This window comes from Parambassis ranga, chromosome 5 (assembly GCF_900634625.1).
Source record: "Parambassis ranga chromosome 5, fParRan2.1, whole genome shotgun sequence".
In the NCBI taxonomy this organism is placed as follows: domain Eukaryota; kingdom Metazoa; phylum Chordata; class Actinopteri; family Ambassidae; genus Parambassis; species Parambassis ranga.
In genome coordinates, this window is record NC_041026.1 from 4,022,109 (window position 1) to 4,037,997 (window position 15,889).

The 15,889-nt window shown below is 44.8% G+C and overlaps 1 protein-coding gene across 1 annotated transcript in view; it reads left to right on the top strand.

Moving 5' to 3' along the window:
* The window catches only part of LOC114435410 (uncharacterized), a 47,520-nt gene that overhangs the window by 27,794 nt on the left and 3,837 nt on the right, over positions 1 to 15,889 (top strand). Inside the window, exons 26-56 of the mRNA XM_028405078.1 lie at positions 7,361 to 7,449; positions 7,536 to 7,559; positions 7,654 to 8,645; positions 8,791 to 8,976; positions 9,163 to 9,191; positions 9,470 to 9,622; positions 9,708 to 9,836; positions 9,941 to 9,979; positions 10,096 to 10,224; positions 10,321 to 10,453; positions 10,984 to 11,136; positions 11,219 to 11,253; positions 11,366 to 11,530; positions 11,602 to 11,736; positions 11,818 to 11,856; positions 11,942 to 12,082; positions 12,156 to 12,244; positions 12,344 to 12,367; positions 12,662 to 13,083; positions 13,182 to 13,216; positions 13,324 to 13,476; positions 13,578 to 13,706; positions 13,851 to 13,889; positions 14,195 to 14,320; positions 14,420 to 14,546; positions 14,646 to 14,816; positions 14,894 to 14,928; positions 15,025 to 15,189; positions 15,261 to 15,395; positions 15,477 to 15,515; positions 15,598 to 15,738. Coding sequence (XP_028260879.1) covers positions 7,361 to 7,449; positions 7,536 to 7,559; positions 7,654 to 8,645; positions 8,791 to 8,976; positions 9,163 to 9,191; positions 9,470 to 9,622; positions 9,708 to 9,836; positions 9,941 to 9,979; positions 10,096 to 10,224; positions 10,321 to 10,453; positions 10,984 to 11,136; positions 11,219 to 11,253; positions 11,366 to 11,530; positions 11,602 to 11,736; positions 11,818 to 11,856; positions 11,942 to 12,082; positions 12,156 to 12,244; positions 12,344 to 12,367; positions 12,662 to 13,083; positions 13,182 to 13,216; positions 13,324 to 13,476; positions 13,578 to 13,706; positions 13,851 to 13,889; positions 14,195 to 14,320; positions 14,420 to 14,546; positions 14,646 to 14,816; positions 14,894 to 14,928; positions 15,025 to 15,189; positions 15,261 to 15,395; positions 15,477 to 15,515; positions 15,598 to 15,738 — 4,401 coding nt within the window. The remainder of the gene's footprint in view (positions 1 to 7,360; positions 7,450 to 7,535; positions 7,560 to 7,653; positions 8,646 to 8,790; positions 8,977 to 9,162; positions 9,192 to 9,469; positions 9,623 to 9,707; positions 9,837 to 9,940; positions 9,980 to 10,095; positions 10,225 to 10,320; positions 10,454 to 10,983; positions 11,137 to 11,218; positions 11,254 to 11,365; positions 11,531 to 11,601; positions 11,737 to 11,817; positions 11,857 to 11,941; positions 12,083 to 12,155; positions 12,245 to 12,343; positions 12,368 to 12,661; positions 13,084 to 13,181; positions 13,217 to 13,323; positions 13,477 to 13,577; positions 13,707 to 13,850; positions 13,890 to 14,194; positions 14,321 to 14,419; positions 14,547 to 14,645; positions 14,817 to 14,893; positions 14,929 to 15,024; positions 15,190 to 15,260; positions 15,396 to 15,476; positions 15,516 to 15,597; positions 15,739 to 15,889) is intronic.

The window sequence follows — 15,889 nt, forward strand, 5'->3', positions numbered from 1 at the left end:
GTCATCCCATCTCTCTCAAATCCTGATGTGAAGGCCATGGCTCAGACTTTGGCTGTCATGGCTGAGCTGCTAGTAAAAATGCAGTCACCCTCACCATCCGAACCTGAATCCTCACCATCATCCTTGTCTAAAGAAGAAGAATGTACCTCATCTTCTAGAAATGGAGAAAAGATAAGCCCGTCCTCTGCTTCCCCATTGACCCTCAGCACAACGAAGGTGGAGCTGGTGGAGTCCAAAGTGACGCCTTGCCTTCAGGTCAGCGCAGCAAAGTCTTCTGCAGTGCCTAAGGTTGGTGTGCGACGTCACTGTTCCTTCTCCTTGTTAATGTTGTCACAGAAGTTGGATTGGGTTACCAGATGTGTTTGTTAGCTTATATTTATTCGAAGTCTCTGTTTTTGTTTAGCTTTTTAAGTCTTCATGTCGAACCATGGTGTGGCTAGAAGGGATCAGTGATAATCTCTCACGCAAAGATGTGGCAGCTGCTGTGGAGCAGTTTGGAAAAACCAAGTCATTTCTAATGTTTAGGCATAAACGACAGGTATGTATCGTAAGGCAGTGAAGCAGCTGTCATCTGTCAATTTGTTATTGCCGTTTTATGAGTGCTCTGTATTTGTTGTATGTTATGTGTTTGGTGTGTGTGTGTACATGTTAAGGCAAATGTGTGCTTTGAGAAAGAGGAAGATGCTCAGAAACTGAAAAGCAAAAAGAGGCTCATGGTTAAAGAAGTGCCGTTAACTGTTGTCAGCGAAAAGGTACTGAAAGTTCTCAAAAAATCAATTCTAACTCTGTTAATAAGCATATAAAACTGATATAGGATCCACTTACAGGATACAGTTTCTAAGAAGCCCACTTCTGTGAAGGAGCATAAGATGCCTTTTAAGCAGTAAGATAATTTCACGAGATGAAGGATCAGCTAGTTCTCCCTCTTCTTCAACTTACTCTGTTTAACTCTTGTTTTTATAGAAAGCCTAGCGTCACTCCGAAAAAGGTTGTGCCTCCTCAGCTAAAGTCTTCACCTCAAGCCAAACGGAACATAACAGATAACCCTGTTACAACAGAAAAAGCTTTGGTTTCCAAAGCCAAATCTTTAAGGAAAAGTTCAGCCGAGCACTCTGAAGAACAATCGACAGGTTCAGAAACTAGTCCTAAAGAACCCGTGGAGGTGCCTAAAGACGCAAAGGTCAGCACATCAGTGAGAACTGATGCCAATAAATCAAACATGACCTCAGCTAAACCTGCCGCTGAGGCAAAGGTTCTGGATTCAAATTCAGAAACTGCTTCAACAAGGCAGAACCCCGAGGTTCAAGCAGATAACAAGGCATCTGTGATGACAGAGGCTATGGGTGCACTTGTGGAGCCTGATGTGGAGACTGTGAAACCTACCAAGTTGGTACCAAAGGTTCAGGCGGTGCTTAAAGACACAGCTGACGTCAATAAACCAGAAAATGTATCAGCTGGAAAACGTAAGCACCCAGCAGAGAATCCTCAAGATGATATTAAGGTAAGACCCACTAATAAAAAAACATTTAAAACAAGAACGTGGGCCATGGGACCTGATACAGCTGAGATCACTGCAGATATATTTTCATCTAAACCTCCTACGGATCCACCTCAGATACTACAGACCACTAACGGAACTCCACAAACCTCAGTCGAAGCTTCGTTACATGTCCACCAGAGCTCAGAGTCAGATCTAGAGTCCACTGCACAAGGGCTGGAGACCAAAAGAGATGTTTTCCAAAAGCAGCAGCAGACAACAGGAAGTGTATCTGGAGCTTCTGTGGAGGCGGAGAAGCCAGTTGGGGCAGAGAACAAAACAAAGCAAAGAAGTACATTAGAGACCATGAAGTTGATGGAAAATGCAGAAGATGCTGAACCAGCTGAGCTCAGAGTAACAGGACTTTCAGAGCCCATGGAGCCTCAAAGTTCTTCTGAATGCGAAGAGAAAAATCTGACCCATACAAAAACCACAACAAACAAATCCAGCAAATGGGACGTGTCACCCAGTAGAGCTAAGATCACAGCAGATACATCTTCATCTAAACATCAGGGACCACAGACCACCAGCAAATCTCCACAAACCTCAGTTGAAGCCTTATCGCAGGTCCAGCAGGGCTCAGAATCGGCTCCGGAGTCCACTCCACAAGGGCCGGAGACCAAGACCGAAACTTTGCCAAAGCAGCAGCAGGCTGGAGGAAGTTCATCTGGAGCTGCTGTGGAGGTAAAGAAGACAGTCGAAGGGGCAGCGGCAGAAACGACGCAAAAAGGTACAATGAAGTGATGATGGAGTTTTTGGTCTAATATCTAATGTATGTTCATAGAACCATAGATTAGAACAGAATCGATCGCCCATCCATGATCATGTGCTTTCTTTGCTGTGGATACTGTCCATGTCCTGAACCCTACTGTCCATCTTTGAAGATCCAACGAGTGCAGTGAAGACCCAGAAGGATCCGCCATCAGAAGCAGTCCGCAGCGCTTCGTCTGCCAAAACCAAACCCCAACCTGCAGCAGCGAGCAAACGGCAGCCGGCCCCAACTTCAGCTGCTGCTGCCTCCCTGACTGTCGGAGAGATGATGGAAAAGAACCTGAATGCAGACGAAATCCGTAAGAAATCCAAGAAATCTTTGTGTAGCGTGTTTTAGCCACCTGAACAATGGAGTAAGTCTGTCCATTTGCAAAACACAATCCAACCTTTCCTTGTTAGGCTAGACCTTTTCCCTGGCACTTATCCTAAACATCCCATCACATTTATTAGATTTATTGGGGCTCTTTTGGTTTTGTTAGTCCGTTGCACCGTCCCTCCTGGTACAATCGTGGGTTTAGAGGTGAAGGGATTGCTGCAGACCAGGTGCCGTTTTTGAACGAATGTTACCGTTTCATATTTCACTTTCTTTTTCTTTGATTCTCATTCACAGCCTTTCTGGATTTGAACACTGTCAAGTCAGCAGGAGTAAGCTTTTTCTGTATTTCTTCCTTGATAAAGACATGAATTATTCAATACTGTGTATCACTCTGACACATAAGAATACAACATTTACCTGGAAACGGTGCCGGTTTGTGTCTTAATCTGGCTCTCGCTGTGTTCCAGTGTGGTGCATTTGACAACAGGATGCTGTTAATAAAGAACCTTCCAGAGTATAGTGATGATTGCTACACAGAAGACGATGTTGCCCAACTGCTGCTTCCCTTTGGATTTATGTATTTGGACGACCGCATCTATATTATTCCCAGCCTGTGCATGGTAGGCACCGGCATCATGGGTTATTTATCCTGTCTTTATTGTGAGGTGTATCACATGTAGGGGGTTTTTGGAAATAAGAGCCTGAAGTCTGGAACCCACGGTCCTGACCAAATGGTGGGTTTCTGCCCTTATGGGGCTTTGCAGGCTTTTACTGCAGCAGAAAAGCAGAAACACTGCTTTCACCATGTCTGTCTGAAGATGTGCCAGGCTTTGGACCATGAGCTGTACCTTTCATTTAGTGTCCCAATATATACGACCCACCAGAAATGTGTATTTGTGTATGCAAATGGTTGTAATTTTGAATGGTTAATCGAAACCCTTCAAGACAAGCAGGAAGTCAAATGCCAAAAACCTTCATTGTTCTGATATTTATAAACCTGACTGGTTTTCTGGTTTGTCCCCTTCAGGCTTTTGCCATCATGCCAAGTGTAGAGGTGGTGCAAAATGTCATGCAAGGGTTGACAAAGAAGGACATTTTTCTCCATGGGCGTAAACTCTGCTTAGAGGTCATCAACGTCGACACGCCAGTATCACTGGTAAGTCACATGTTGACACAATTGTCATGGTAACAACCAGACTGGGCGGCAGTCTGATTTAAATAAGTTTATTCTGCAGAGCAAACCAATATTGTGTGTATGGGCATGTTGTTTATACCAGACTTCATTTCCCAGAGAAACACTGACGACAGTGGAACACTGCTTGGTCAGCAGCCAGAGTGATTTCCTGTTATTGTGAGATGTGTAGCCAAAAGTCTTACACAACCCGATGAAATTGTGGGTCATGGGCGACAATACAGAAACAGACCAGGAGAATATCACACCATGGTTCAGTGGGTTACCTGGCATCTGGTGCTCAGGCATTGCTGCCAGCTGTTGGGCTGTGTCAGGGTGAAAATCCTCTGGTTTCCTTCTGATCACCTCCTGGGTTGGTTTATGAGGAAGGAGCGGATAAATTCTGGTCTCAAGATTACAATTTTAGAACAATGAGGCAGATTCTGAGTCACAGAGCTCTGGGTTGTTGAGACACAACAGGCACAACAACTCCTGGACATGGAATTCACACATTGATATACCCCCATGGGCGTTCCTGCCTGCCAGCCCACAGGGGCATCTACTGCCCCCCCCCCAGACCCTGGGTCATACAGCGAATAGACCATTAGTGTTTATTCCCTAATAAGGTAAAGCTTCAATTCCTTAAATCTCATAGGTTGTGAGTCCGATCTAGAGATGACCATACCATGGGGCACTCAGGAGTGTCGTGACCTTCCCTGGTCATCCCGGATTGTCAGATTCCGTCTCCTGTATTCAGAACATTGAGTGAAAGAAAATACCCTGGGTTTTGTAGTTTCACCTTTTGCAAAAGGGAGAACACTCAGTGAACACAGGCCTTTCAGTCTGCTTCACTCCCGTCCATAAGTGTTCTGCCCTTCCCCTGGACACAGGCTTGTTTTATTGAAAGTTGAGGTACATTTGCATAATAGATAAACAGTTCTTCAAGACCCTCGTTGGTATTCCCATATTGGGACATGTTACCCGTTATCCACACCTACTTATTATAATAATGTTATTTATGACTGTGAAACACTCTGTTTCCCTCCTATGTTGGATGATTTATCTTACGTCCACCTTCACCACAAAAAGGGCTCCAGTAATGTAAACATCCTCCCTAACTCTCTGTAAGGGTGTATGTGTATGTGTATGTGTGTGTGTGTGTGTGTGTGTGTGGAGAGTCCCCCTTTTTCTCTGAGTGAAAGCATACATACGAGTAAATATGTGCTCTGTATCATGTCAGCGCGTAGGTAACCTTTATATACTTCCACAGGAGAAAAACACATTCCTTTAGAATCTGGCTTTTATCAGGTCAGAGGTGCTGCTGTCCTTGGTCTGAATTTATGACCATTTCGTACCAACCGGAGCTCCTGAGAGCAGAAAAACAAGAGGGAGAAGGAGTCAGCTACAAAACTAAGTTATATGAGAAGAATGACATTCCACACTTCTTAATACATTCAGTATACTTAATTTTCCTAACATAAAAACACATTATTGAGTAATAAACACTTAAAAATATAAATGTATAAAAATGAATAGGAACAAACTTCAATATATGTGAGCACACACTACATGGTAACACAGTGCAGAGTAAATACTTTCACCCTTCAGCTGCAAGAGGACCTCTTTAAGGCCTTAAGGCCTGTGCCACTGCTGTTTTTAATTAATAGAGTTCTTCGTTGAAAACCTGCCCGTTGCTCCTCCTTGTGCCATATTTGTTCTCTCTCCTGCACTTTAAAGAAAAAGAAAAAAAGATCATTGCACACACATCTGGCAGCCAATAATTGTGCAAGGAGGTGCTGTGACACCATCTCCAGGATTAAGAACTGTCACTCAAAGTGAACAAAAAGACACTTTCTGTTGACGGCATGATTCTAACGCAACCTGCTCTGATGTTTCAGTTTGGAGTTTATAAATCTCTGATGAGCCTGACACATTATGTAAGTAACACACCTGCAGTTTTTGAAGCGATTAAAGCACTGTTTTCAGTGTTGTCCCTGTCATTTTGGAAGCAGCAGGTAAATGAAGACGAAGCTGCTACGATCTACATCAGGAACATCTCTCCGAGCGAGGCCATGGGTCTGAGGGAAACCTTGAGAAAGATCAGTTCTGTCAGAAACTACCTGCCTCTCCTCAACAAGGTACCAACAGACACACAGGGGAAACTGTGAGTTTAAAGCAAAGACTTCCTGTTTTATTTGTTGTTTGTACGTCGTTTCAGGTGTTCATTGAGTTCCAGTCCGTACGTGATGCTGATCGTCTTGGAGTTTGGTACAGCCTCCTGAAGCGAACGCGTGGTCACACAATTTACAGGCTCAAAGTACCACAAAGCCACAGTACATCACCACGTAAGTGTGCTTCCGGTGGTTCCGGTGAAATGAAACTTGGGGAATTACATTATTGTTTTTTTTCTTTAGCCCCAAGACTGGCAGCGAAAGCTTTGCCGGACAGCAGGGATATTGTTGACGGGGTGATCATTCCAGCAACAAAGTTTGGTGTTCCCCAAGGCAGCATTTCACCATTTTGGGTCACAATGAAAGAGTGTCCCTTTGTCTTCCCCATCATGTCTCCGTGGTTCATCATTCCAGGTAAAAGAAATGTCAGCAAAGGATCAAACTCCAGTTTGATAGTCAGTTTGAGTGACTATGTTTATTTCTGATTCCTAGACTATAAGACAGTCCACAAAACGAACTTCAGTGTGGTAAGAGCACTTTTGCTTGTTAATATTACCGTGATATTGTTTTATCAAATATAAACCACAAAGATGTGAACCTGTCCTGCAGAAAGCTCCTCATCACGCTGCGGTCCACACGGTGATGCTGACCGGTTTGCCTGATGGGAGCTACAGACAGGAGGACGTGGCCAAGCTGGTGTGGCGTTACTTCCCCAAACAGAATCTACACACTCTGTACTACAGCGTGGTGGTGCTGATGCTCCAGAGGAGGGTGAGGAGTGGACGCTCACAGCTTTTTGTTTGAATTTAAACACGTCATGACGCTTCTCTCTTTGCCTTCAGGCCTTTGTGTATTTCAGCAGCTGGGATTCGTGCTGCAGTTTTGTTCGGGAACACTTAAAAAATCCAGTTTTAGTCAAAGGGTGCAGACTCAGCGTTCACCTGGTCTTAGAGGACATGCAGCCTGGATCCAGTGAGGTATGAGGTTTGGAGTAAATATGAGGAAACAGCTTTAAATGGTGTTTTGCTGATGCTCCATGTCTGACAATGTTTTCACAGGAGACCATGTACAGAACTCTGATGAAATGGAGCAACGCTGTAAGTCGTTTTTTTTTGTTTCAATGTGTGCTGGTGTGAAAGGTCCTTCACTCCTTGACACCAACTGTCGGCTGTTTCCTCAGCACGTTTCAGAGGTGGAGTCTCTGGAGGAGCGGCTGCTGTGCGTCGAGACCTATGAAGCCAGCGTGGACCTCGTCATATGGGTAATGAAAGCGGTGACGTCCGTTGCCTCTTTTGTCAGCTTCCTGCCGCTCGCCAACAGGGTACAACGACACAACCACTGAAGCTTTCCTCTGGATGTTTGTGTTGTTCTTCATGATCGTCTTTCTACCACAGATTTGCATTGAGATGGCTGAACCCAGTGGTGTAACAGAGGTGGTGGAGAGAATTCACTCAATGGTTGAATCATCTACAGACCAGACTTGGTATGTGTGTCACTAAATTAGGTGCAAGCGATTAGAATATCAGGTTTTTATGGGGCCATCTTTTCTTTTCTTTTGCTTCTATGCAGGAGTAAAGTTGGACGCATTGAGCCGTGAGTATTTCACTTTGTTTTGTTTTATTAGTTGAGATTTGAGTTGATCAGTTTGCTTGTGTTTCCTTCTTTAAGTTTTTACATTTATGTTTAGTTTAAACAGCCTAAAACGGCGCCTACAAGACTCTGCTGAGGTCACAATAAACCTTGAACAGACCTCCTCAGGCACCTCCACTCCTTCAGATGATGGAGCACAAGCTGTTCTGCAGACCTGTACCCCTGTCTTTGCTATACCGGGACCAAGTTACGAACTGGAAACTAAGATGGTTGCTGCCCCTACTCCTGTTGAGATAAAGTGCTCACAAGCAACTACTTCAGTCACTGCTCCTGATGGAAACATGGTCCCTGCTGCTTCCAGTCCTGCTTCTTTATCCACTCACACTGTGTTGCCCAGACCAGAAATGGACTGTCCAGCTGAGGCAGGAACTGGGAGAAAAGAAAAGGGGAAAGGAACTCATGCACAGGTCAAATCTACAACCTCTGGAAAAACACCTGATGTGGAGATTTGTCCACAAAAGTCCACAAAACTGGAAACAAAGATGCAAGAATCTGTGGTGGTGCCTGAAGACAAAGCCGATGTTCCCGAGCCCATGGAGGTTGACGCTTCTGCTGAGGGCAGTGAAGGAACACTGACAGATCCGAGGACAAACAAATTCAGTGAGAGTGATCCACAATCCAGGACAGCAGATACCTCTCCATCATCTAAACCTCCCACTAATCGCCTTCAGAAACTACAAGCTGCCAACAAAACTCCGGTAACTTCAGTCAAGCCTTCAGCACAGGTCCAGCAGAGATCAGATCCAGAGTCCACTGCACGAGGACCAGAGACCAAGAGAGATGCTTTGCAAAAGACCACAGCAGATACATTTCCATCGAAACCTCCTACTGATCAACCACAGAGGCCCCAGGCCACCAGCAGAACTCCACAAACCTCAGTCGAAGCCTTATCGCAGGTCCAGCAGAGCTCGAACTCTGGGCCAGTGTTGAGTGCACAAAGACTGGAGACCAAGACAGGAAGCTCTACCGGAGCTGCTTTGAAGCCAAAGGAGACAGTCGCAAAGGTGGAGACCCAAACAAAGCAAAAAGGTACAGTGGAGTCCAAGAGGTGTAGCAGACATGTCGGTGACGGTGTTATTCCATTCAGAGGGTTGGCTTTTGTTTTTATGTCCTTGTTCCAGATGTTTCTTGGTCACTGTATTTTTTTAACCTTTAAAAATGTCCTCTCTTGAAGATCCTGTAAAGGGACCAGTGAAGACCCAAAAGAATCCAGTCCTAAAATCGGCAATCTGCACTGCTGCCGCTGTTCCGACCAAAACCAAACCCACGCCTGCAGCAGAGAGCAAAAAACAGCCGGCTGCTGCTACGTCCCCGACTGTCGGAGAGATGATAGAAAAGCACCTGCGTGCAAACAAAATACGTAAGAAACACAAGACGCCTGTATGCTGCTGCTGCTGATGATGCTGCTGCTGATGATGCTGCTGCTGATGATGCTGCTGCTGATGATGATGATGATGATGCTGCTGCTGATGATGCTGCTGCTGATGATGATGATGATGATGATGATGATGATGATGATGACTTGTATTTCCTCTTTTTTTGGCAGGTTGTTTAAAGAAGAAGATGGCACAAAAAGTAAGCTTCTAAAAGGATTTTAGACTACTGTCCAACAGCCTCTGTGTTGATTTGTTTAAACAATGGTGGAATTCAACATGGCTGAAAAGTTAGCGTACATGTTAGCATTAGCCTTCTGTTTATGCTTAGAATGTTTTTATTAAGCCACTGTATTGACACAGTAGTTTGGGTAATACTGGTACTAGGCGGTTGTTGTAGCACGTCAGAGCTTCTTCTCATCTTCGGTCACATCAGACATCCCTTAACATCCAGTTTATTTCTCTCTTTTTCTCCCTCAGTTGAATTTACTCCACAGTAAAGTGGTGCTCATAACCAACCTGCCACATTATCGTGACGGTTCCTACACCGAGACTGACGTGGCCGATCTACTCATCCCATTTGGATTTTATCATACGGACAGCAACATCTATGTTATCCCCCAGATGCGAATGGTAGGCACCAGATTATGAATGTGCGTCGGATTATTAATCCCTCTGAGGCTATGTGTTAGGCATTAAATGTGTGTTGCTTTCTCAGGCCTTTGCTCTCATGCCGGATGCGACAGCAACAAGAAACGTCATCAACAACTCATATGATGTGGGCATGTTCCTCAACCAGTCTCGACTCTGTGTGAGGGCCATGGCCAATAAAATTTCAATGAGGCCGGTAAGCACAATGCTGGGACATGGGATTAGAAATGCAAGAGATCAGCCCCAGAATATGAAATGATTGATGAAACGCTGACTAATACACGCCGATGTGTTTTTCAGTTCGGGTTTTATGCGGGGCTGATGGCAATGATGAATTGTGTAAGTTATACACACTCATTTCCTCACCGTAACTTTGCATGTTCAGATACACGTTACCTTAACATCAGCAGCACTGCTTCTTTATGTTTCTGGTCATTCTTTAACGTTCTGAGAAGACGATGAATGATGATGGAGAAAGGACAGTCTTCATCAGTAACATCTCTACAAGCGAGGCCAGGAATCTGAGGGAAGCCTTGAACAACAAAGTCAGTTCTGTTAAAAACTACATGCCTCTCCTCAACAAGGTGCACACACACACACACACACACACACACACGTTTTTAAATGAATTCAATCAAAAGGGTTTCCCCTAGCCTCACCTGTCCTCTGTGTGTGTCCAGGTGTTTGTTGAATTTGGGTCCGTTCGTGATGCTGATCAGCTCGGGGTGTGGTACAGCCTCCAGAAACGAGCCTTTGGTCACAAAGTTCTACGGCAGAAAATACCAATGAGACAAATAGACCGTTCGAACCTGGGTGAGTCTCAAGATGGGTCTGGTACTTTCACGCTGTTCTTTGGCAGTCTTGTTTGTTTCCATCACAGACCACATGGAATGGTCAAATTTGACCAATGGTGGTTTATTTTTCGTCATAGTCTCCCCTGTGGTCCACACACTTCCTTCCCCCAACCTTCTTCCTTCCTTCCTCCTTCCTTCCTTCTTCCCTCCGTTTGGTGTCTGACTCGAAGTGGTGACATCTTGGGCGACATGGCCAGCCCGCTGTGCTTTTGATCAGGGGTCAAAAACTCTGGCAACCACAGCGCGGTGGGAAATGGATTTAGCGCATCAGTTCTTTTGTCATTCTTTCGCACCTTAATATTCAGTAAGTGCGCATGTACATGTGCTGCTCACCTGCTTGCACAATTGTGCAAATTCAGCAGAGAATGAATGACAGCTGATGGGGCACAGATTTATGTATTTCATTGTACCAGGAAAGCTGTTTCCTTACTGTTCACATGACGATAAACACTTTGAATCTTGAATTCTTTTTTCTTTTCTTCACTGCAGCTCAAAAACTGCCTGAAAGCAGCAAGGATGTGGGTGCTGGGGTGTTCCACAAGACAGCTTTGGAAAATTTCCATATGTTTGCACCATTTTGGCTCACAATGACAACAAATCCCTTCGTGTTCCCCACTGTGTCTCCATGGTTCCTTATCCCAAGTAGGAGAAACGGATACAATCAATAAAAAAACATGATGTCAATAAATGAATTTCACCCTGGGACTTTTTTTGACCCACACAGGTCATCAGACAGTTGATGGAGTGGACGACGTTGAGGTCAGCAAAGTTTTTTTTTGTGCTATAAAGTCGAGTTATTATGAAAGTGTTTGTATCAAAGAGGGCTCTGTGTGCAGGTCTTTATCTCCTCTTGTGGCTTTGTGTCCTGCAGAAAGTCAGTCGTGAAGCTGCTGCGGTCCACGCGGTGATGCTGACCGGTTTGCCTGATGGGAAGTACAGACAGCAGGACGTGGCCAAGCTGCTGCGCCGTTACTTCCCCAAACAGAATCTACACACTCTGTACAACAACGTGGTGGTGCTGATGCTCCAGAGGAGGGTGAGGAGTGGACGCTCACGGCTTTTTGTTTGAATTTAAACACGTCATGACGCTTCTCTCTTTGCCTTCAGGCCTTTGTGTATTTCAGCAGCTGGGATTCGTGCTGCAGTTTTGTTCGGGAACACTTAAAAAATCCAGTTTTAGTCAAAGGGTGCAGACTCAGCGTTCACCTGGTCTTAGAGGACATGCAGCCTGGATCCAGTGAGGTACGAGGTTTGGAGTAAATATGAGGAAATGGCTTTAAATGGTGTTTTGCTGATGCTCCATGTCTGACAATGTTTTAACAGGAGACCATGTACAGAACTCTGATGAAATGGAGCAACGCTGTAAGTCGTTGGTTTTTTTGTTTCAATGTGTGCTGGTGTGAAAGGTCCTTCACTCCTTGACACCAACTGTCGGCTGTTTCCTCAGCATGTTTCAGAGGTGGAGTCTCTGGAGGAGCGGCTGCTGTGCGTCGAGACCTATGAAGCCAGCGTGGGCCTCGTCATCAGGGTCATGAAAGCGGTGACGTCCGTTGCCTCTTTTGTCAGCTTCCTGCCGCTCGCCAACAGGGTACAACGACACAACCACTGAAGCTTTCCTCTGGATGTTTGTGTTGTTCTTCATGGTCGTCTTTCTACCACAGATTTGGATTGAGATGGCTGAACCCAGTGGTGTAACAGAGGTGGTGGAGAGAGTTCACTCAATGGTTGATTCATCTACAGACCAGACTTGGTATGTGTGTCACTAAATTAGGTGTAAGAGATTAGAGTATCTTGTCTTTATGATAGTGAGCTTCCTTTTAATGTCTCTCTTTCTTTTGCTTCTATGCAGGAGTAAAGTTGGACGCATTGAGCAGTGAGTATTTCACTTTGTTTTGTATTAGGTTGATATAAACAGTGTTTGATAACAGCGGACGTCTACAGTGTGCCAGGAATGAGCTTCTGGCCTGTGAAGCTGGAAAAGTTATCACTAAGACCTTTGAATGAAAAACTATGATTGATTAAAATGTTAATAATAAATGTTTGATTTGTTCTTTTTTCCAATTTAAGGGCCAATGTGACATCACAATAATGTGACAATTACTACATATGACGTGTTTAGTATTCTCATGCCGCCTTCATCACAAAGTGCTTCTGCTTTTAATCACAGGTTAAAGAGCCTTAAACATCGCCTACGGGACTCTAAAGAGATTACAATAAACCTTGAACTCGATTCGGAAGATGTGAAATCTGCAGTTGAGAAAGATCAAACGCAGTGTCCTCCTTCAGAAAATGGAGCACTAGCTGCTCTGCAGACCTGCACCCCCGATTCTGTTGAACCCATCAGAGCAGAACCAAGTGACAAAGCAGCAGAGGAGACCAAAAAGGAACCTCTGGTGGTCGGGGAAACAAGAGCAACAGAGCCAATGGAAGCTGAAAGTCCCGCTGAGAACAAAAAGGAAATGCTGACAAAGACCTTACCAAGCAAATCCAGTGAGAGTGATCCATCAGCCAACATGTCTTCCTCCACAGCAGCTACGTCCTTGACCCTTGGAGAGATGATAGAAAAGCACCTGCATCTAGAAAGAATCAGTAAGAAATCAAAGACGTCTGTACGCAGATGATACACTGCTTTATGTGTCCAAAGTTTGTGTTTAACTTTATTGACTTTGTGTTTTTTGTCCTGACAGAATGTTTAAGTTTGAAAACTGTTGAGTCATTAAAAGTAAGTTTTTTTTTTTTAAAACCCTTAGTATGAAGTCCTGCACTGCCAACATGTGTGTTGGCCTGTTACACTCAGACTTGGGTTAGTTACATACGTTTCCTCTCCAGCTCGATTCGCATGATGGCAAGGTGTTATTGATAACCAACCTGCCAGAGTATCACAGCGGCTGCTACACGGAGGAGGATGTCGTCAGTGTTCTCAGCCCATTTGGATTTCAGTACACGGAGGACAGCATCTACATTATTCCTCAGACTTGCATGGTAGGCACCAGTTTATAAAATCTGCATTCATTGTTTAGTTCTTGAATATTTAATGTTATATATGCCCGTCACCATCAGTGTTTTTCTGGTTTTCCTGTCAGGCTTTTGCCCTCATGCCCAGCGTGAAGGCGGTGCAATGCATCATCCACAAGTCAAAGAAGAAAGGCATTTTCCTCCGTAGGTCTACCCTCTCTGTTCGGGTTCTGGAATCCAGCTTTGCAGCCACACCGGTAGACACCAAAATGATTAAATAAGCATCCAGTTTCTCTGACAAAAGTGTGACTTGGGTGCTGCTCAAAGGTCCCTCAGAGACACTCTCTATTATCCTGAGCATTAAGGTCTGTAACACGTCTTCTCTGGTGCTTTTGTTTCAGTGTGACTTTTATTCATCTCTGATGAAAGTGATGGGGTCTGTAAGTAGCACACACACACACACACTTTTCTTTTTTTGTATGGATAACGCAGATCTGTAGGTGGCAAAAATATGCAAACTTGTAGGATTAGCATATAATTTGAAGGTGAGCACTTTACAGTTACCTGCAGAGACTAAAAGGCAGTAAACGTACTTACTTTGTCTGGTAAATGCAAAATTAAACATTTCCGAAGATCAGGCCCAAAAAATGTGCTTCAGCTGATTGTATGATGGGGCTGAAGGAGGATAGGGATCAAAGGGATCTAATTCTACAGACTTTTCTTAATGGTGAACCTGTTCTTTAAGCAGCAGATTAATGATGGAGCATGCACCATCTACATCAACAACATCTCAGCAAGCGAGGCCAAGGATCTGAGGGAAGCTTTGAGAAAGGTCGATTCTGTCAGAAACTACCTGCCCCTCCTCAACAAGGTGCAAACCTGCAAAGACATGAGTTTATTTAAATAAAAAGATATATATATATATATAAAAATATGTTCGCTACTCATATATGTCCCGTGTGTGTTTCAGGTGTTTGTTGAGTTCGAGTCCATCTGTGATGCGGATCGGCTCGGTGTGTGGTACAGCCTCCTGAAACAAGGCCGTGTTCACAAAGTCTGCAGACTGAAAGTACCACGACGCAGCAGCACATCACTGCGTATGTCTCCATTTTAGGAAATTGCCAAAAAAATACCAAATACATTCTCATATATTTAGATGAAATAAATGGTTTGTTTGTTTGTTTTTTAAACTGCAGCTCCAAAACTTCCAGAGAAGGCTTTGCCAGGCACTAAGGATATGAGTGTCACAGCGACCATTCCAACCGCAAAATCTGGCGTTCCACAGGGTACCACAGCACCGCTTTGGGTTACCATGACAACAGAGCCCTTTGGGTTCCCCACTGTGTCTCCATGGTTCGTCATCCCAGGTGAGAAACTTTTTGACTTTGCTGACGTCAGTAAATGACTTTCACCGTGTGACTTTGTTCATTTTTGTCCCACACAGATTATCAGACAGTCAGCGGCGTGGGTGACATTGAGGTGAGCGAGTTCCAAGTTCCTTTTAGAGTTTTTTTTTTGTGCTTCAAAGTGGACTTACTGTGAGTCTTTTCTCTTTAAATGCTTTGTGTCCTGCAGAAAGTCAGCCCCAAAGCTGCTGCGGTCCACACGGTGATGCTGACCGGTTTGCCTGATGGGAACTACAGACAGGAGGACGTGGCCAAGCTGGTGTGGCGTTACTTCCCCAAACAGAATCTACACACTCTGTACTACAGCGTGGTGGTGCTGACGCTGCAGAGGAGGGTGAGGAGTGGACGCTCACGGCTTTTTGTTTGAATTTAAACACGTCATGACGCTTCTCTCTTTGCCTTCAGGCCTTTGTGTATTTCAGCAGCTGGGATTCGTGCTGCAGTTTTGTTCAGGAACACTTAAAAAGTCCCGTTTTAGTCAAAGGGTGCAGACTCAGCGTTCACCTGGTCTTAGAGGACATGCAGCCTGGATCCAGTGAGGTACGAGGTTTGGAGTGAATATGAGGAAATGGCTTTAAATGGTGTTTTGCTGATGCTCCATGTCTGACAATGTTTTCACAGGAGACCATGTACAGAACTCTGATGAAATGGAGCAACGCTGTAAGTCGTTTTTTTTGTTTCAATGTGTGCTGGTGTGAAAGGTCCTTCACTCCTTGACACCAACTGTCGGCTGTTTCCTCAGCATGTTCCAGAGGTGGAGTCTCTGGAGGAGCGGCTGCTGTGCGTCGAGATCTCTGAGGCCAGCGTGGACCTCGTCAAGATGGTCTTGAAAGCGGTGACGTCCGTTGCCTCTTTTGTCAGCTTCCTGCCGCTCGCCAACAGGGTACAATGACGCAAACATCTGCGTCTTTCTTGTTTATTCATGCAGAGCAGTGCTACAACAAGGCTGTGTAGCTACAAAACGCTACTACTAGTTGTCCACAAGAGGGAGCACACACACAGAGATCACTGGGTACAAGAAAGGTTGCATTCAG